General features: G+C 45.1%; 1 protein-coding gene across 5 annotated transcripts in view; it reads right to left on the bottom strand.

Annotated features, from left to right (window-relative positions):
- The window catches only part of VPS35L (VPS35 endosomal protein sorting factor like), a 138,056-nt gene that overhangs the window by 80,008 nt on the left and 37,334 nt on the right, over nt 1-20,714 (bottom strand). For all 5 annotated transcript variants that reach the window (XR_003032540.2, XM_005224756.5, XM_059881382.1 and 2 more), the window contains 6 exons: nt 15,646-15,705; nt 9,962-10,058; nt 9,204-9,251; nt 7,912-8,005; nt 3,149-3,226; nt 2,558-2,680 (listed from right to left, as the gene is read on the bottom strand). Coding sequence is in view for 4 of the 5 variants with exons in the window: in XM_005224756.5 (XP_005224813.1) it covers nt 2,558-2,680; nt 3,149-3,226; nt 7,912-8,005; nt 9,204-9,251; nt 9,962-10,058; nt 15,646-15,705 (500 nt within the window). In the remaining variant the exon portion in view is untranslated. The remainder of the gene's footprint in view (nt 1-2,557; nt 2,681-3,148; nt 3,227-7,911; nt 8,006-9,203; nt 9,252-9,961; nt 10,059-15,645; nt 15,706-20,714) is intronic.

Genomic DNA, 20,714 nt, shown 5'->3' with positions numbered 1-20,714 from the left:
GGAAAGCATCATAAAGGCATACGGGAAAAATTTCTCATGTGCAAAACACAATTGTAATAACAGAGCAAGAGTGAAAGTGGAGAGAGAAGCATTAAAAAGAAAATGCACCAGACTGTTAACAATGGCCAGTTACTCGTGACAGAATTTTAGGCGGCTCTTTTTCTCCTTTTAACCTATCTTTTCCAAAGTCTTTCCAATGAATATGTACTTATTAAACAATGTTTTCTGGTTATGAAAATCCTCTCCTATCCATTCTGCCTCTTGTTTTTTCCATGGCTGCCAACTGGTACTCTTCTAATCCATCTGGTATGCTTCTGCCAGTCTGATCTTCAAGCACCACTTTTTTCAAATCATCTCCCTGATCAAAAATCTTTAAGAGCTGCCTGGTCTCCATGACACAATGATCAACAGCCTCTGCAGCCTGGGCCACTCCCAGGCGGCCTAGTTCCTCACTCTTCTCCAGTCATGCTCGTCTCCTAACTATGCCTCTTGCCTGTCGGTCTATACAGGTCTCGTCCCTCAACCCCTCCTTACTGCCCTGACTCATCTCCTGGCCTTCAAATCAGTCCAGGCCCCATCTCCTGTTAAGACCAAAGATAACGATGATGACCACCCCCATCTGCCTGCTGCCTTTCACACCAGCTCTTGGTCACGTGCTGACGTGCACTATTACAGTCATCTCATGAGAGCCCTTTGAGGAAGGGTCCATTCATTAGCCCCATTTTACTGCTGATGAAACTGAGGCACAAAGAGGTCAAGCAGCCCAAGGCAACACAGTCACAATCTGAACTCAGTTCTACCTCACTACCTGCCCCAGCCTCTACCACCTTCCTCTTCTTTCCTTCAACTGTGACAACCTGCATCACACAGCTGCATTACAGGATTCCGTACCAGACCCAGACAACAAGCTGCTGAAAATGGCAAGCTTACAGGGATTTGTTTTCATTGCACAAAGCATGTTTTATGAAACAGTTGCTTTTCTCTGCAAAGTGTTCCTAAAACTGGGGGCATAAAGATTTTTTTACTTAATTTTAACTGTATAAATGGTGGGGGCGGGGGGAATCTTATCTTTAAACAACAACAAGAACCATTTTTGAATAATCATTCCCTGATTTGGGGAGGGAGGGAACTGGGGATTTCAGTATGAAATTTCGTATGTCAGGTATTTGCAGCTCGAGGCATTTCTCCCCTCTCTCATCTAGATGATTCTCCCTTGCCCTCTCACTTGCCTGTCCTGGGTGTTACTAACAGCTGCAGACAAATGCCTACATTCTAGAGGTGTGGCCCCTTAAAGACACACATATCTCCAACTCCCTGGGGGACACATCCCAGCCACCGTCAAAGAGCTTTTTAGGTATCACTTTGTCACACACCTTTTCAACACCACCCTCCACACTGACATTAATTCTTCCACATTTTGAAAATGATTTTTTTTTTATGAGACACTGTAAGTTCCTTGTTTAAATGCCCCAAGAATCAGAGTTTGTTATTATTCAGGTGACCTAATTTTTTTAATCACTTCTTCTGGTGCAATAATGATTTCCTAGAGTTTTACTCCCCAGGAAAGCTCTATTCCCAGCTTCTGCCATCCTCTGAGATTACTGCCACTTAAAATAAAGGAAGAACGCCTTATGACATGTACTTTTTGTTTTTAATCCAATTTTGCTGTTCTTTAAGGAGAAAAAGAATAAGTGTTCTTATTTTCAAATGCATCAGTTTTGCTCATGGGTTTCAGTCATTAAGCTGAATCAGTCAAGTCATTGGTTTTTCTTCCTGGGAGCCTGGGCAAGCATGTGGTGGCTGAGACTACCCTTATAATCAGAGAGAATGGCCACACGTTTTCAAAGAATCTTCTATTAAACTGATTTTATTTAAAATCAATTTACTTGATAAAAAATTCACCTATTTTTTACGTGAATACAAGATGGCCCTATTTTTCTCCTCATACTTTAGGATTTGCAAAAATTAAAATATAAGCAAGGCATTATACTTGCTGAAAAGTTAAAAAACAGATTTGGCAAGAAAAATAAGTTAAAACAATCCAAACTCTGCCCTCCAGTGACACTTTGTCTTATCTCTTTCCTGGTCCTCTCGTGCAGATATAAAAACCACATTTGCAATCCCAATGACACAACAAACATTCAAGCACCGTGTGTGGGGCCCTCCTCACCCAAGCACCGTACGTGGACCGTCATGTTTGATCCACGCAAAAGACCAGAAGACAGGAATTACTACTGCTCCCATTTCACTGATAAAGAAAAAAAGCTGTGCAGTTAGGGACAAGTGACTTGAGCTCTGCTTTAGTAACAACAGCTGCAAGCGACAGAGCTGCGATTCAGACTCAGGCTCCCTGAGCCCAGGGCTCAGGCGTGAACAGCAGCCCAAACCACCACTTAGGATACACACGGTGCAGGACAAGGGCTGAGCACGGAACCAGACCCCACAGTGAATCGCCATGAAAGGGCCCTGATGATGGCGTTACCGGGCACTCAGGTGTCAGGGTCCTTACGACGCAGAAGAGGGGAGTGAACTTCACACTGAAGCCCAGGGCAGTTACCTCGGGGGCGTGGTAGGAAACACACTGGAAGACCCAGTCCATGGCAGGCGAGTACAAGGGGAGGTAGGACGGAAGCTCCACGCCCTGGAGCACCAGCTGGTTCTGGACCGTATCCCCGTGAATCTATAGGAGACCAAATAAACACTCAGAAAAGGAAGGGAAGTCACAGAACAAAGAACATGTGAGCGTATCTGCAAGCACCTGAATGGCCCCGAGAGAAACTGCTTGGTTTCTCAGGTTTTTTTAAACTAGAAAAAAACTCACACAGTTTCCCATGTCACCAGGCTGAGCTGTTCTGGGAATGTGTGCTGTGAAGAGAGGCAACCTGATAAAATGGACCCAGCAGACACGAAGAAGAAAGTCTGATCAACCGGAGACGTTTCTTATTAACACATGCATATTAATCCTCTTTGCTTCTTCAGTACAATCAACACATTTTAATTGTCTGTAACAGACACGAGTGTAATTTTGTAGGGTTTACACATCTAAAGAGCTTTAAGGCAATCTCGACTTGGAAAACCAACTGGGTTTTACGAATCTGTGATCATGTAACTATCACATCAATTGGCTCTTCTGATAATATTCTCTTACCTGTTTGAATGTGAGGAGAAAATCAAAAAAGTTCTTATTTAGGCTTTCTTTGAGATGTGGAGCCACTTCCATGCCCACCTGTAGCCAAACAAAATGAAATAACCTTGACGGTGGAAAACCAGGTTGCAAATAACATATACAGTGTGATGCATTTTTGTAAATTAAAAATATACATATAGGTAGATATAAGCATAGAGAGGTCCAGAAAGTTAACTTTCAGTCTTTTTGTTTATTTTCTTATTCAACAAGCATATCTTGCTTTTATAAGAAAAACCACAGGAGCTATTTTTAATGAAAAAAAGGGCAATATTTGCAGTAATCATCTTCGCAGTTTCCCAAAGGTAATGAAAGTATTTCTGAACAGATGACCAAGGGAACAAATCAATACAGCACTAAGGAGAAATGTACTCTCAAGACAGTGTATACGACATTCTTTTCCTCTCTACAAAATGATACACACACACATTGCTGTACTTATTAAATGAAGCAAAAAGATTCTGGTATGTAAGAGAGTCAGCTGAGACTTCACTGTGGCATTGTTAAAATATACGGATTCATTCTTTGCTGGGCAGTCAGGGAAGCAGACATAAATTTTGATGTATTTTAAGCAAATTTTTTATTACACAAGCATGAAGCCTAACAAAACTATAATCCATCGACTCCTTCACTCATTGTTTTAAAAAGATATGTAATATTTTCAGAATATTTATTAGAAAACAATTTGCTAATCACAGAGTAGGTGGCCAGGGCTCCAGAGTCGGATGGAAGAGTACAGGTCACAAATATGGCAGGGACTACATGGATTTAAAACAAAGCATCATAAGGTTCCTTAAACTGAGTTCCTCAAATGCACCTCAATTCCACACAGCTGCTTTAGCACAGAAACAACTTTGTAAGAGGAGTTGCTTTCTGGGACCTGGTTTCTTCCAAGGAAGACAGATATCCACCACTCACCTCCCCCCACAGCTACCCAGAAGTCATGAAGATTAACGATAATGGTGGTTTTTAGATGTCTGTAAGGAATTCCTCTGAGGGAAATTATGCAAGATCCACTGGGGCGGTAAATTCCAGGGGCAGCTCTCTAGAGCTGTTGGAGATGCTTCCAAGGACAAGTACAGGGATTTAAAAAAATATTAACAACAACTGTCAGATCCATTTTTTACTGTGTTCTGATTCTATTGTTTCCTTCTACTAATCATTCCGTAGAAAAAGCAATAATTACCTGTTAGGCGACAGCAAAGAAAGGCCCAGTGGACGAGCAGTGGAGATGAATTGAAGGGGCTGTGACTTAGAAGAGGAGTTAATCATACTTTCCCTTAATAAACAGCTCTGAGCACCCCCCACGCCCTGCCTACTCACTGCCTTTGTGTTTTGTTTATCTCTTTCCATAAAACCAAATGAGCAGCTTGGAAATCTGCTCAGGTCGAAAAAATTTCTACCTAGAGTAGCAAGGGTAGTTACTCACGATACCCATCTGTTGTTTCTGCCTCCCTGGCACTCATTCTCTCTGTCTCTGGAATCAGCAAAGTGGATTTCTCTTTGGGGACTCAAACCTACCTCTCAGATAAAGAGGTTTGCGGCAGCTGGACCCAGCCAACCCTGGGTTGCCAGGGTGGGTGCATGACCCAGGCTCAGTCAGCAGGCAACTGGCATATGTACGGACTAAGGACCCAAGGTGGTTCCATGAGATTCTGCCCAGAAACTGGCTAGAACCACTGGCGAAAAGATAATCTTGTCACTGAGGTTCCTAAGTTGAGAGGCTGGAAGACTTTCCACCATATGGAAAGAGAAAGCTGCAGACTTAAGTCACCCAGAGGAGAGCAGAGCTGAGCCACAAGGAAGGAGACAGCTCCCGACACAGCTCAGGGTCCCTGCGTCTGCCATGCCGGGACTACCCCAGGCTCCTCAGATGCGAGCGCCAACAAATCTCCACCTTTGTTTCAGAGTACTATGAACTGGGGTTTTGCCATTTGGAATTGAAAGAGTCCTTACTAATGCACACTGTCTCTTATTCTTTTTATATCAAAAGATTTTCAGTAACTACCCAACCAGAGGAAAGGGTGCTCTGCCTGAATTGGCACAATTGATTTCAGATACAGGACATCTCACCCAGCTTTCCTGGGGTATGTCTATAATCTCTCCTCATTGCCACTGAGCTATAGAGCTGCATCTGCCATGCAAAGGTACTTTGAATGTGAAAGTGAACGAAAGCGTTAGTAACTCAGCCCTGTCCAACTCTTTTGCGATCCCATGGACTGTAGCCTGCCGGGCTCTTCTGTCCATGGGATTCTCCAGGCAAGAATACTGGAGTGGGTTGCCATTCCCTTCTCCCAGGAATCATCTCAACTCAGGGATCAAACCCAATTTCTCCTGCATTGCAGGCTGCTTCTTTACCATTTGAGCCAACAGGTGAGGCACTTTATACGCAACAAATATCATCTTTCACCAGCTTGTGTACCTTCCTTCAAACTTTAAAACTGAGGAGGTTTGCAGGGAATGAATTTTCCCCTCACTTTCTGATTTCTATATAATAATTGTGTGTCATTAGACACACTAAGATTCTGGGTCTTTATTACTGATGTGAAGGTAAGTTCAAAGAATGCTATAAGAGGAAAGGCTGCTGCTGCTAAGTCGCTTCAGTCGTGTCCGACTCTGTGCGACCCCATAGACCACCAGGCTCCCCTGTCCCTGGGATTCTCCAGGCAAGAACACTGGAGTGGGTTGCCATTTCCTTCTCCAATGCGTGAAAGTGAAGTCGCTCAGACGTGCCCGACCCTTAGCGACCCCATGGACTGCAGCCTACCAGGCTCCTCCATCCATGGGATTTTCCAGGCAAGAGTACTGGAGTAGGTTGCCATTGAGCACAAATACACAAACAAGGCTATCTTTACATCCTCCCCACCCCACCCCACAGGATCCAGTCCAATTTTGCACACAAAGGCCCTCAGCAAACTTTGACAAGGGAGGAGCATTCAAACTTCGTGATACTGGAGTTGAAGCTTAGGCCCTTAGCAAACTTTGACAAGGGAGGAGCATTCAAACTTCATGATACTACAGAGTTGAAGCTGGAGGAAATATATCTGATATTCTTCTATGAAAAATCTATGCCAGTTTCAAGCAGATGGCAATGCATAAATATTTTGGCCTCAGTTACTACAAGGGAGCAGGTGCCCTTAATTGGAAAGCTTTTTCTTTTTTTTTTCTTTTCTCCTTTATTAGGGAATAGACCTATAAAAAGTGTTCTTCCTAAGGATGTCTGCTTCTCACTCTGAGGGAAATGATTTTGATTTCTTTGAGATGCTGGAGACCACAGGGCTTCTATCATATGCTAGATGTCAGGTAAAAGAAGCTGATCAAAGGCTGCAGTCCTCACCTTCTAATTTCATAGTACTGATGATCACTAGTAGCTCAGCTGGTAAAGAACCCACCAGCGATGCAGGAGACCCTGGTTCGATTTCTGCGTCAGGAAGATCCCCTGGAGAAGGGATAGGCTACCCACTCCAGCATTCTTGGGCTTCCCTAGTGGCTCAGCTGATAAAGAATTCACCCGCAATGTGGGAGACCTAGGTTTGATCCCTGGATTGGGAAGATCCCCTGGAGAAGGGAATGGCTACCCACTCCAGTATTGTGGCCTGGAGAACTCCATGGACTATATAGTCCATGGGGTCGCAAAGAGTCGGACATGACTGAACGACTTTCACTTTCACAGTAGGGGAGAGATATGTCTCTAAGAGTAGCTTTGTCTTCAAGAAGTCTGGACCCTACAGGTCCAGGACCCTACAGAATAGGGGAAATAACCCCTCTGAAGGTAAACGATGCCCAAGGAACCAGTAAGGGGGACTCCCATGAAAGCTGACAGAGGCAATGGCCCCAGGTGAGTTGAAGAAAAATGACTGTAAAGTCTCCACAGGGTGCATTTTTCATAAATGAAAACTTAGTAGTTTTAAGTGGAGAAGGCAATGGCACCCCACTCCAGTACTCTTGCCTGGAAAATCCCATGGATGTAGGAGCCTGGTAGGCTGCAGTCCATGGGGTTGCTGAGTCAGACACAACTGAGTGACTTCACTTTCACTTTTCACTTTCATGCATTGGAGAAGGAAATGGCAACTCCAGTGTTCTTGCCTGGAGAATCCCAGGGACGGAGGAGCCTGGTGAGCTGCCGTCTATGGGGTCGCACAGAGTCGGACACAACTGAAGTGACTTAGTAATAGTAGTAGTAGTAGCAGTTTTAAGCAGGAGCTTCACGGTGCTTTGAGGAGAAAAAGGCTGAGTGATCCACAATCTGAACCCATCAGAGCAGCCCTCCAAGGCCAGGCAACACAGACCCTGATGCCTGCCATCACCAGGAGTGCCTCTCCCTGCCAGACAGCCCTCACCAACTCGCACTCTGAGCCAGCTCTTTAACACAGAGACCACAAATCTGATAAAAGAATCAAATTCAAAGACAAAGGGAAAGCACATTTTGAGTCAATGAGAAGTTAACCTATCACCCGAAAGGCCTTGGGAGCCTCCTTCCCAGCAAGAAGAGAGAAACAATTAGTTCTGAAACCCAGTTCATTTGTGAGATGATGACCCTAATTAGAGTTACGGGTAAGTGGGTCTACTTAGAAATTAATTTTAAACAGAAATCCTACAGCCCTGCTTTCTGTGGACAAGCTGTGCTCTAAAATTAGCAGCTAATGAAGTCCTTCGTCCAGTGACTCATGAGGTGGCGGGGAGGGAGAAGCACAAACGCTGGAGGAGGCAGGATGTGGTGGTCTCACCCTGCATAGGTAGGCCCTGGCATACACTGACACCAGTGGGTCCCCGATGCCCCGGACCATGCACGTCAGCCGCGGCAGACACTCTGAAATCCCCCTGCGAGAGATGAAAAGACAGCAGCATTTACACCCAAAAGTCTACGTTTCGACTTCCTAAAGGTAGGGGGGCAAAATCAGGTTTCAGAAACAAACCAAGGTCAAAGTTGATGTTTTCTAAGGCCATGTACCAAGTCTTTCTCTCTTGCCATTATTCATTTTTTTGAATGGTTTCTTTCATCTCTACCATCTTTTCAGTGCTGGAGTCTAATCTTTACTTTTTTCCTGTTTGAGGTCACTTTTACTAATTTAACTATTTTTGTCCCATCCCCAGTTATCGTCCATTGACAGGTCACTAGGTCACTCCTCACCCTTCTCAATATTTCGGCTGTTATCTATATCCCTTTGGCATGGATTTACTGCCCCGTGCTCCACCCATTCTTAACGCCTGACCCCAGCATCCCCCTCAAAGTGAACTGTGACTTCCTTATTCTTCCAGCCACATGGGACTTCCCTCTGTCCCAAGCCTTATTCTCCCCCAGCTGGTGAACGAAAACTCCCCCAGGCATCACCAGACCTCGATCAAACACACTTGGTACACATTTTAAATCCAACTCAGAGCACAAGTCAGCCCGTGGCTCTGAGGAGTTATCTAGATGGTTTCCAACGCCACTCAGAAAGCGGATCTGGTTTCTCCTGGCTCCGCAAAACTACTCTCAAAACAACGTCCGAGGTGACCCAGAGTAGCAGGGGGCTCAGGGGTAAGGGCTTTGCCTTCTGACATCTCTGACCTCTTCATCATCTTGGACAGCAGCCACAAAGACACTGAATGAGGGCTCGTGGGTGCCGCTCCCAGTCTGGTGTGTACAGCTCAATGAACGCTCACAGACCCCTTCACAGGGCTTGCACACGGAGGAGACTGGGGGTCAGAGATGCTAAATAAGTTTCTCTGGACCACACAGCCAGTAACAGCAGAGCTAGGATGTCAAATCCAGTTGATCTTCCATGAACTAATCAACCAACCTCTCCCAGCTTGAGTTTTCTTCTCCGTAAAACGGAGATTAAAAAGTGATATCTACTTCATTAAGTTTTCATTTGGATTAAATGAGAAAATGGACGGAAGGTGCTTAGCACCAGATCTGCTACACACTAAGCAGTCAAAGAATGATAGCTGCTACTGCAGCGCCATTCACAAGGGCGTGTGCGAGAGAGAAATTTTTTGGAAATGTATGGCTCTGGACATTTAAGAAGAGCCTTACGTTTTGGAGAGGAACTTGTTACACTTCAGGATGGAAGCTTCCACGTAGCTACAGAAACATTCCGTTAAGGAAGACATTTTCCAGACTGCCTGTTCCCCACGGGGAAAAGCCTAACTGTTCACGCAGAGAGCTAGGTGTGTCTTCAGGAGAGGGGCCACGACAGCTCTTGACAATCCAAAGAATTCAATCAGTGAGTGGCTTGTGGGTTCTACATTTGGTTTTCAAGATTTTATTCTTATTTAAAATAAAATTTGGAAAACGTTATACGCTGATTTATGTTTATGTGCTGAAATTTAAACTGGGTTTTGAGCACTTCCAACTGAAGCTTTATGGGGAAAGGATGAAACTTAGAGAACTAAGATTCCTTTTGTGTATAAGCTGGACTGTCTGTTCTTCAACACTGGTGTTTGTGCAGAGAAGCTGGACCCTGCTTTTTTCAAGGTCTTGGGACCAGAGAAAACATACACAAAAAAAACCCCAAAGCATTTTAATTAAGAAAATTAATGTGGGAATGTTCTTCAGGGAAACAAAAGCCTGGTACACAGCACCACAGTCAAAGTCTCTCTCTCCAGAGAACTGGAGAGAGCCAGATCCAAGGGCTTCTTGGACATTGTGGCTGGTGCTGTGCTTCCAGGAGAGCAACCCTGACAGGATCCCATTTTCAACAGGAATCTCAGGGCAGCCCCTCACACCGCCTCTATTAACAGTGCAACTCTTGCAGCCTATCTTTAAAATCATCAGACAGAAAAAAAGGATACAATCTTGGAATGAGTTCCCTGATGGAAGCAATCTTGAAAAACCAATTTAAGCATGTTTCTTTGGCTGTGTCATTTACATTCTCTGGAGAGAAGTGATCTGTAAAACAAAAATAATACCCATCAGCCTTCCTAATTCTTGGGATCTGTTACAGCTGCTCTGAGTCCTGGGACAAAAAACAGTTACAGTGCAGCAGAAGGGTGGGGCGCCCAGTCCTTCCATGGCTTTCCTTGCAAATATCATTATTAGGAAACAACCAGTGACGATGAGAGCGGACACACAGAGGCTTTCTAAGGGCCAGGCGCCACTCAGAGCGCTTTACAGACATCAGCTCACTCGGTCCCCACAAAAGCCCTCCAAGTCATGTACTCATACGGTCCTCTTTCACAGACACAGAGAGTGAGGCACTGCCAAGTTTAGGGACTTGCCCAGGGCACGCTGCAAGTAGACGTAAGAGCTAGAATTCAACTCAGGCAGTCTGGCTCCACAGCCTATATTCTTAGCCACTGCCCTTAATTTAATCCAGAGGCTCTTGGTGTACCCACCAGTAACTACAGAGATACTGCTGAGAATTCCAGATGCTTGAGGAATCTGCAACTGTAACATGAAATGCGATGGTCCATCACATGGACCTGACGTGTATGGTAAGTCAAGACCCTGAGGTGAGAAATCAGAGTTAGGCTGCCATACCACTTGAAGACTTGAGTCACCTTGTGACAAAAATGCTACTTTCCCCTACTATCTGCTCTCTTCTTCTTTAATAATAAGACTCTCATTTTCTGCTGGGCAAACAGCCATCCTTGCAGCTCAGTGTGGCCATGTGACCAAGTTCAGGTCCCAGGACATACACAGGAGCGCAAGGAATCAGCTCCAAGGGAAGGGGCGTGATCTTCATTTCTTCTTCCTTCCCGCTGGCAAGAATGCAGATACAAAGGCCGGAACCTCCATAACCATCTTGAACCACAAGAGCAAGAGAAATCAAGACGGCTGGCACCACAGGCTGCCTGCCAGCTGTGATTCTCTTTACTGTGATTTTGTGTTTTCTGGAACTGATGACCAAGCCCAATCAATGACATACGTCTTAGTAAGAAATGGATAAGAATACGGAAAAATGAAAACAAACAAAAAAACTATTCAACACCAAGAAGGCTACTCTTGAACTCTCACATTTAAATGATTTCTGCACAAACTGGAGCCTGATCCCACCCCTCGGTGTGCTTTACACTTTTATGATTCAACCAAAAAGGGAGAAACTGATTACTATAGAACATAAGAAACGAATGTTAGCCTGTTGCCCTCATCATGTTGCTCAGTGAGTCATTTTTCATCCCTGGTTCTACTTTCTGCTACTTGGTGGTACACCATTAAAGTGATTAAAATATCTACGGAATCAGCAAAAAATAAAATTCTAGGTACTTCACTAGCAGAGAACAGTCAGTAATCACAACTGCAGATATTTCAGAACTGCAATCTCAAGTATTTATCTATTTTTGGATGTTCTGGCATGCTTCATTCATTGGAGAACTATTCACTTGCCATTTTCTAAGAGAAGGGAAATTACCATTTTTCCTCTCCTGGCCTGAATCCATGTACTTAAAAGTAACTTTTTTTCAAGTTCCAAGAGATCTAGATAGGAAAAGATAAGGGCTATTCTTAAATTCATTTGTCAGTCTTGCCTTTTGGAAAACAGAGGAGGGGTGAGGTTAATTTCCCTTAATGTGACTGAATCATGTGACTTGAGATCCAAAAGCAAAAATAAGTCTCTGAGGTCATCTACTGAAAACTTTTGCTTTCCAGCTGAGGGAACGGAGGTGCAACAAAGGGTGGGATGACACGGAATCTGGCTGCCAGGGAAAGTGGGACATCACACCAAGGCAAGTTGTTCTGCGTGTACACACCAACAGCCAGCTATGCAATAATCCACATATGCAATACAAAGGCTTTATATTTTCCTTCCAGTTCAAGAGATCATTTAGGAAAAGGATTATGTCATACAGGACTTTAAAATCTTACAGAAAAAAGTAAATAAATGAAATGGGAAGAAAAAAATGTTATAGCAAGCTCAACAGTACATTTCATTACTTCGTCTGCTCACGACGAACGTCTCAGGAACCAATTAGAAGATAAGAGAGCACAGCACATAAGAGAGACCCTGCCCTCATGAAGCTTACATTCCAGTGGGTCTGGTCAAAGAACAAGAAAGTGAGCCAAAGAGATGCGAGAGGAAAGGGAGAAGTAGCCAGGTTAGGAGGGGCTGCAGCCTTGGCGAGGAGTCTGGGCGTTCTTCTAAGTGTGACGGAAGCTGCCTGAAGAGCTCTGAGCAAAGGAATGACATGACATCAATTACACTTCAGCGCCTGGGCTGCTACATGGAAAATGAATTTAGAATCTGGAAATTAATTCAGAAGAAGCTTCAATGTAAAGAAGAGCTGAGACATTTTCTTCCAGTTCCCACTTATTTTTCCTTTATGGGCTCCTTTTTTCAACCCTGAACTTCTGTGGATATTTTAAGAGAAGGGAGGAGACCAGTGAGTCTGGTTCTCTTCCATTTGTCAAGTCTCGACCATGGCAGTGAGACATCTTTTTACGTAACAGGGCTCATAGGGGTGCCACGTCATCTTAATATGATGACCTGAAAGGCCAGGTCAGCTAAGGACACTGCTTATCCAGAGGCGGCTATATCAGCCACAGGGAAAGCCAAAGACAGGAATGCCCATGGCTAATGAGGAGAACCACAACACAAGAAACCCAAGTCACTCATCCCAAGATGGAAATGAAATTGTTTTACCACTTAGAGTACAAGCTCTCTTCCCTCATATGCTGGATGAAGAAATGTTGGGGGAAAATTACCATATCTAGCAACATGTACTTTCTGTGAACCCAAAGGACATCAGTATCTTTCCAAACCGGTAAGAGCTATGCTTCAGTTAAAGCTCCTGAAGGTAAAGGGCTCAAATACTAAGATCACAGTCTGAACTTGATTCAAATGGAAAGAATCAGCACACATGCCACCAGACTTCTCTCTACACATAATTTCTTTAGGCAGAATTCTGCAAAGTAGATTTCGTAAGTTTTCTTTATAAATATTGTTAAGAGTCATCCCCAAGATTAAATACATTTTTGAGAAAAGTTTGCCCCTCTCCTTTTCAGGTTCTAGGAAACAGAAGATACATGCAGATAAAGATTTTAACTGAAAGGGGAGAAATGAAATTCTTTTCAAGAAAACAAAAGCCTAATTCAAGGTTAAAAAACAGCAAGTATTTGGGAAAGCAAGAATTTAGTAATAAACATGCTAATTAGCACATTTAGACAAGCACTAAAAGTGAATATGAAAATAGCCTTTTATTTTGAACTTATAGTTTTATAGTTCAAGTAGGGAGAAAGCTATTAGTAATTTTTCCTTGCATTCATTCATACTAAGTTGCTTTAGTTGTACTGGACTCTTTGGAACCCTATGGACCCACCAGGCCCTCTGTCCATGAGACTTTCCAGGCAAGAATACTGGCGTGGGTTGCCATGCCCTCCTCCAGAGGATCTTCCCAACCCAGGGCTCGAACCTGCATCTCTTACGTCCCTTGTATGGGCAGGCAGGTTTTTTACCACTAGAGCCACCTGGGAAGCCCAGTTTTTCCTTAACTAGCCCTAAAATGTTGTTGGTATAGTTAGTGAAAACTGACAGGAAGGAAAATTATTGCAGGAGGTATGAACATAAATGCCCCTAGGGGCCAGGCAGGTGATATAAACAATAGTTAGGTATACAACAATAGGAGGAAGTAGAAACTATACCAAATAGCATTTTAAAAAATACTCTGGTAGCCAAAGAAAACACCTAACTGGGTTTAATTCTGCCTGCGGGCTGAGAGTTTACCGCTGCTGATATAGCACGTGGAAGAAACACTGGCAAGTGTAAAATAAATGCACCAAATTTGCCAAATCCTTAAGCTGACAGAGAAGGCCTTTCCATCAGGCTGGCCCCTGCCTCCCAGTCCTGAGAAGCCTAGAATGTGTGCTGCTGCTGCTAAGTCGCTTCAGTCGTGTCCGACTCTGTGCGACCCCATAGACGGCAGCCCACCAGGCTCCCCCGTCCCTGGGATTCTCCAGGCAAGAACACTGGAGTGGGTTGCCATTTCCTTCTCCAATGCATGAAAGTGAAAAGTGAAAGTGAAGTCGCCTAGTTGTGTCCAACTCTTAGCGACCCCATGGACTGCAGCCTACCAGGCTCCTCCGTCCATGGGATTTTCCAGGCAAGAGTACTGAAGTGGGGTGCCATTGCCTTCTCCGTAGAATGTGTGAGGAGCTGTTAAAAACCACTGCAGGTGGGAATGTGGTGGAGGGGAGGGTGGAGTACAGTGCTATTCAATGGAAATACCATGTGAGCCCCATTCAAAGAGCTAAAACAAAAACGTGTAATTTTAAAATATACTTCATTTAATCTAATTCATCTAAATATCATTTCTATATGTAAACATGTAAACTTAAAAATCAGTGAGATATTTCATGGTCTCTTATTTGCATTAAGCCTCTGAAATCCAACATTTTTTTTTTTTTTTTACTCACAGCATATCTCAGTTTGGACTGGCCAATCTCTAGTGCACAAGAGCCTCATGGGACCAAGTGGCCAGCATAATGGATGGTGCAGGTCCAGCACTTAGAGCCAGGCTCTCACTTGCTGGTGGCAGGACTGTGCCAAGTTCCTGGCTCTTTCCCACTGGGTGGGCCCCCCTAAAATGAGATGCAGTGATTCCAAAGAGCTTTTCTAGCCCTAAAGGTCTGTAGAGTTCTGTCTTGCTTTCTGAGAAATGTGCATATTAACTAGTTTTAACAATACAGATGATGGAAGGAAGGAAAAGACAGAAACAGAAAGAGAAGAGAGAAAAAAGAGACAATGAAAGAAACAGCAAAAGAGAAAGAGACACAGAGAGAGAAAGACAAAAAAAGAAAACCCGAAAGACAAGACAAGACAGATGAACAGACAAAAAGAAAAGTCAAATTACAGGTCTGTCCGATGCCATCTCTTCATCCTCCAGGGAAGCAGGAGCAGGAGGAGGTGGGATGAAAGTGAAGACAGCCTGTTGTTCTAACTTGAACAGATGAGCGCACTTCCTCCCAGCAGTGCTAGGAACTCAGAAGGAGGAGTAAGAGAGAATGGATGCTGTTGCTGCGAGTTCCATATTAGCCTCACTGTCATCTTTCATTTATGTGACAAAATAAATTTGTGATCTCATTGTCCCATTATAACCTCCTGAGAGTTCAAATTGAGCAGCAATAAATTTAATGCAAACATCACTTGGGCATATACTGTAGATGCAAAGCATCTGTTATTATTGATTTATTTGATATTGTTCTTTAATATAAAATTAGCTCTATAAAGCAATTTGCTTCTTAGGAAAGATATACAGGAAAAATATTAAAATGTCAAGCACCAGAGAAATTTAAGTTGGTATAAAAGTTCAGTTGAATCTAATCATAGGACCTTTTCATTCTTGCAGATTCAAATTACTTGCTCAAATCCCTAGCTGGCTGTTGGAAAAATCTGCTTTTCAAAGACTGAGATGATCAGTAAGAGTGTTTCTTTAACTTTCAACACACAAAAAATTTCAGGTCTCAATAAATCCTAACTTGATATAAACCTTCTAACCCTGACTTCAGGGCAGAATGAAACCCGCTGGAACAGCTATGACGTTACCTGGTAAGACACTGCGGTTATCCACACACATGGAAAAGATGCGCTCGTACACCAGCTTCCCTGGGGAGAAAAGGACATATGGTGTCAGCATCATGCCCTTCAGGTGCAAACACTAAATTAACATTTCTTAATTAGGGACAGAGATGGAGACAGCGCCAGGATGAGCTTCAACTTGTGAGAGTATGCTGCCACCTAGTGGACCAAATTTTTAAGCCATGATTCTTTTGAACTTAACACTTTCTGTGAAGAGGCAGAAAAGTGATCCTTCACTTATGCCAGGCAAAGTAAGTCAGACAGAGAAAGACAAATACTGTCTTTCACTTATATGATTTCACTTATATGTGAAATCTAAAAAGAAATTTAAAAAGTAACAGAGTAATAGATACAAAGAACAAACGTGGTTGCCAGGGAGGAGGGGAAGGAATGAAACAGTGAGAGAGATAAATGACTCATGGGTATGAAATGTAGTTATGGGGAATATAGTCAATAACTACGTATTATCTTTATATCATGACAAATACTAATGACTTATTGTGGTGATCATTTTGAAATCACTGTGTTATGTAACAGGAACTAACACAGGTCAGTTATACTTCAAAAAGAAACAAGCAGAGCCTGGGATCTACAGGCTCTATGGTGGGGTCAATGGCGACCTCCAAGAGGGCTTACGCCAAGGGGCACCTTCCAGGACTGCAGCGGCCAGTACCCATCCCCAAGGTGAGCCACCTCCTCCGAGGTCTCCACAGGAGACTCTCCAATACTAGCAGGCATATCTGATAGGCTGAAAGTGAGAGTGTTAGCCACTTAGTTGTCCAACTCTTTGTAAGCCCATGGACTGCAGCCTACCAGGCTCCTCTGTCCATGGAATTCTTCAGATAAGAATACTGGAGTGGGTTGCCATTTCCTTCTCCAGGGGATCTTCCCAACCCAGGGATAGAACCCAGGTCTCCCGATCTTCTGCACTGCAGGTGGATTCTTTACCACTAAGCCACGAGGGAAGCCCCTGAGGCACTTGAAAATATGCTCGTGTGGAATCTGTCCTCAGAGGTTCTAATGTAAATGGTCTGGGGCACAGCTTGGCCACTGGAAGTGTTCTTAAAGCTCTCCAGGCATGTAACTGAAGATAAGAACCACGGCCCCAAACCATGGATTCAATTTAGAAGTTCCTAGGAAGCCTCAGGGATCGAGCCCCAGTTCTCAAAGCTATCTGCCTTTGACCTCCTGGCAGGAAGCATTTGGTTACCGGCAGTCACAGGCTCTCCAAGGCAGCCACACCTGATGTGGAGAGAGGCCTCCTGAGATAAGCACAGAACTCCAAGCACTGGGACTGTATGCGCACAGCACAGCAGGCCACGCTGGGCGCTGTGTGACTTCTCACACCTCCTCAGGTGTGTGGACCCAACTTCAGAGAACCCAATGCCTTTACTCCTCCACGAAAAGCTTACCATCTCTCCAAAACCGGCCTTTTTTTTTTAAAAAAGACTTTTTGTATTTCATCTTCATATTCTAAGGGGCCTTTAACTATTAAACCATTTTTGGCCCAAAGAGATTGGTGAACATTTATTTCCCTTCGTTAACTTCAGTCCAGTTCAGTCGCTCAGTCGTGTCCAGCTCTTTGCGATCCCATGAACCACAGCAGGCCAGGCCTCCCTGTCCACCAACTCCCAGAGTTTACCCAAACTCATGTCCATCGAGTCGGTGATGCCATCCAACCATCTTATCCTCTGTCGTCCCCTTCTCCTCCTGCCCTCAATCCTTCCCAGCATCAAGGGTCTTTTCAAATGAGTCAACTCTTCACATCAGGTGGCCAAAGTATTGGAGTTTCAGCTTCAACATCACTGTTAAGTTAGTGGACAACTATTTTGAGAAATAACACCTGATCCTAGATTCCTTTCCTTTCTTGATTCACTTTCTTATAAACCAAGGACACTGAAATACAAGAGATCAGTAACAACAAGGGACAACAGTTAACATTTTCTGAGCACCTTACTTTGACACTGACCCTGCCAGTTCCTAGAGAGGGACAGACATCATGTGTTTCCTGCACATTCTCCCAATTAAAATTCTCCCCAGAAGTTCCCAGAGGCAAAGTCTACGTTTCACAAGTGAAGTTGTGGGAACTTCACAATGGGAAGTTCCACTTCCCATTCCACAAGTGAAGAGATCAAGGCTCAGGTTCACACCACCCTGGAGGAGAGGCAAGGAATGCAGGCAGAGAGATGCCAGAGCCCAGCTCCCAGCTCCCAGCTCGGCGCTCACTGCCTCCAGGGAAGTCCCAGCAAAAGCACCGCCACACCTGTGCGCTGCAGACGCCCAGGGCGGTGTTCCGCATCCCCGCCCAGCTAGATGCTCCTGCGCTCCGTCAGCCTCGTCCACCACCACAAACCACCTGCCCCCCAACAGCAGCACGTGTTCCTGTGGAGCCAAGGGTAACAGTGACACATGCACAGTGGACCTCAGCACTCCGAGCTGCCACTCAAGCAAGGCCAGTCCCGCCCCCTTTGTAAAAGGTGAGAGTGGCTTTCTAGCCCCAAAGTGTTAACACAGTATCCTCCAGCCCCTGAACACGCAGGCTGCCTCGCAGGCCTGAGGAAAGCTATTCACAACAGATCCAGACAAGGTTGCCTCTGGGAATCCTTTGAATAGGTGAAACATGCCCACCGTTCCAAATTCAAAAAGGCTACGGGAGGCACCGAATGATGTTCACTGCCTGGACCACCCTCGTTTGGGGGGGCTGGGGTGCGGAGAGGCACTTTTACTAGTTTCTTGAGTATCCTCCTAATGTTTCTTCAGGCAAACACAAGTGACAACAAGCAAGTGTTCTAACTTTCCCTTCTTTCTTACACAAAATGGAACATACTCTCACAGCTGTTCTGCATCTTGAGTTTTTCACCCAATGACATAACCTGGGTACTTTCCACACCGGAACACAGCACGGCTTCACTCCTTCTCAGAGGCTCCTAGAGCTGCAGTGCACAGACGTGTCATCTTCTGTTTAACTGGTCCCCTCTGGTCCGTCACTCGGGTTGCTGGGATGAATTCCCAGAGGTGAGTTGCTGGGTCAAAGCTACACCCACTTGTAGTTTTCACAGAGAGAATTTCCTCCATAAGCCAAGTGAGGGATATGGGTTTGGGTGGACTCCGGGAGTTGGTGATGGACAGGGAGGCCTGGCGTGCTGTGATTCATGGGGTAGCAAAGAGTCGGACATGACTGAGTGATTGAACTGAACTGGAGAGCAAGAAAGCAGGTGCTCTGACTGCTCAGAGAGAACTCAATTTGAGCCCCAGCTCTGCCACTCATTACCCTGGGGAAGTGGATGAGCTGCTTTACTTCCTTGTGCCTCAACCTCCTCATCTGTGAAGTGAGGATAATTATAGCTGCTGCTGCTAAGTCGCTTCAGTCGTGTCTGACTCTTCACGGCCCCATGGACTGCAGCCTACCAGGCTCTTCCATCCATGGGATTTTCCAGGCAAGAGTACTGGAGTGGGGTGCCACTGCCTTCTCTGGGATAATCATAGACCCTACCTCATAGAGCTGTTACAAAGACAGTGTGACTGAATATCACTAAAGAACCTAAAACAGTCAGGCCCAAATTTGCTGAGGATTTCTCACTGTTATTCTCAACCGCCAGCCCAGCTAATTCCTAGAATACAGGAAGGACAGCAGGCATCTACACCATACCTCAGTCCTGCTGGCTGAGGTGTGGGGCTGGGCTGCCACCACAGAGGCTGACAGAATGACTGCCCCAAATTCTCACAGGGTTAATGTCTGGATCTGGCCAGGTTTGCGGGCTCATCAGCCTCTTGGAACTAGTCTCACCCAGGGATGCTGACTCAGGCAAAAAAGACTTGCAGGAGGCTGGAGAGGGAAACCAGAAGGTCAATGTGTCAATTCACCATGAGAACAGAACCATCAGGAGAAACAGACACAGCCACCAGCCTCTCTGGCTGACTCACACCCTAGCTCCCTGAAGGCAAGCTGGGCATGAGGACAAGCTGAGGCCCAAGGGGTGTGTAATTGATGTCTATTCTGAGAGCCTAAAGCGTCTGTGTGTTCTGGATCACTCCCCCCTCCATCCCCACTGCCTCCCCAGGTCCCTGCCACCCTCATTTTTTACCTGAAATGTTGCATTGGACTCACAACTGGGCCCCTTGCCCCGCCCTTGCCCTACAATCTAGTCTCAACACAGCAGTCAGAGGAAGCATATTAAAAATTAAACCAGAACTTCCACTTACTCTACGTAACACCTCAGTGGCTCCTCACATCCTCCAGGTCAAAGCCCAAGTTGTCTCAAAGGCCTACATGGCCCATCAGGTTTCTGGCCATGTCCCCATCCCCACTCACTACCACTCCACACCACCTGCAGCACCCTGGCCTCAGTTCTCCAAACCTGCCAGGACTGCTCCTACCCCAGGGCCTTTGCACTGGCTATTCCTTGGTCCTAACTGGCCCCACGTTGCCAGCATGTGGTTCATCTCTCATGTACTTCAAGTAATTGCTCACACATCAACTTCTCAGCGAGGCCTCCTCCAACCACCCTATTTAAAAGTGCAGCCCACCGCCACCCACTGCTCTGATTTGGGTTTTTTTTTCCCTCCATAGCACCAGTCCTCATCTAATATACAATCAGGTTTACTTATGTATTCTGTGAATCTCCTCTTTGTGGCACAGCCCACAAAGGCCTGGATTTTTGTTTCCTATTTGCTGACATCCTCAGCGCCTAGCAGAGCGCCCGACACCACCTCCCCAGATCATCTGAACCCAGAGATCCTAGATGTCTCTTTCTGCCTCAGTTAGCTCCTATTCCCTTTTCTCCTGGAAAGAGCATCAACCTTTCTTCTTTGGGGTATCCCAGCTCTGGATTATCTGCATATTCCCTCCTCCAGAGCCCATAACTGGCTCAGGGACTGACGAGTGATCCAAGCCAAATCAATGAAATGAATTCCAAGACTTCTGCTGGAAAGTATGGCTAGAATTCCCTTCCTTCTCCTGGGACTACTAGCAGCAAAGCTGATAGAAGCTGGGGACACCTTGTGGAGCTTGAGAATGAAGTCAACCCAAGAAAAAG

The sequence above is a fragment of the Bos taurus genome, chromosome 25 (assembly GCF_002263795.3).
Source record: "Bos taurus isolate L1 Dominette 01449 registration number 42190680 breed Hereford chromosome 25, ARS-UCD2.0, whole genome shotgun sequence".
NCBI lineage: Eukaryota > Metazoa > Chordata > Mammalia > Artiodactyla > Bovidae > Bos > Bos taurus.
This window is presented reverse-complemented; position numbering and strand designations above follow the sequence as displayed.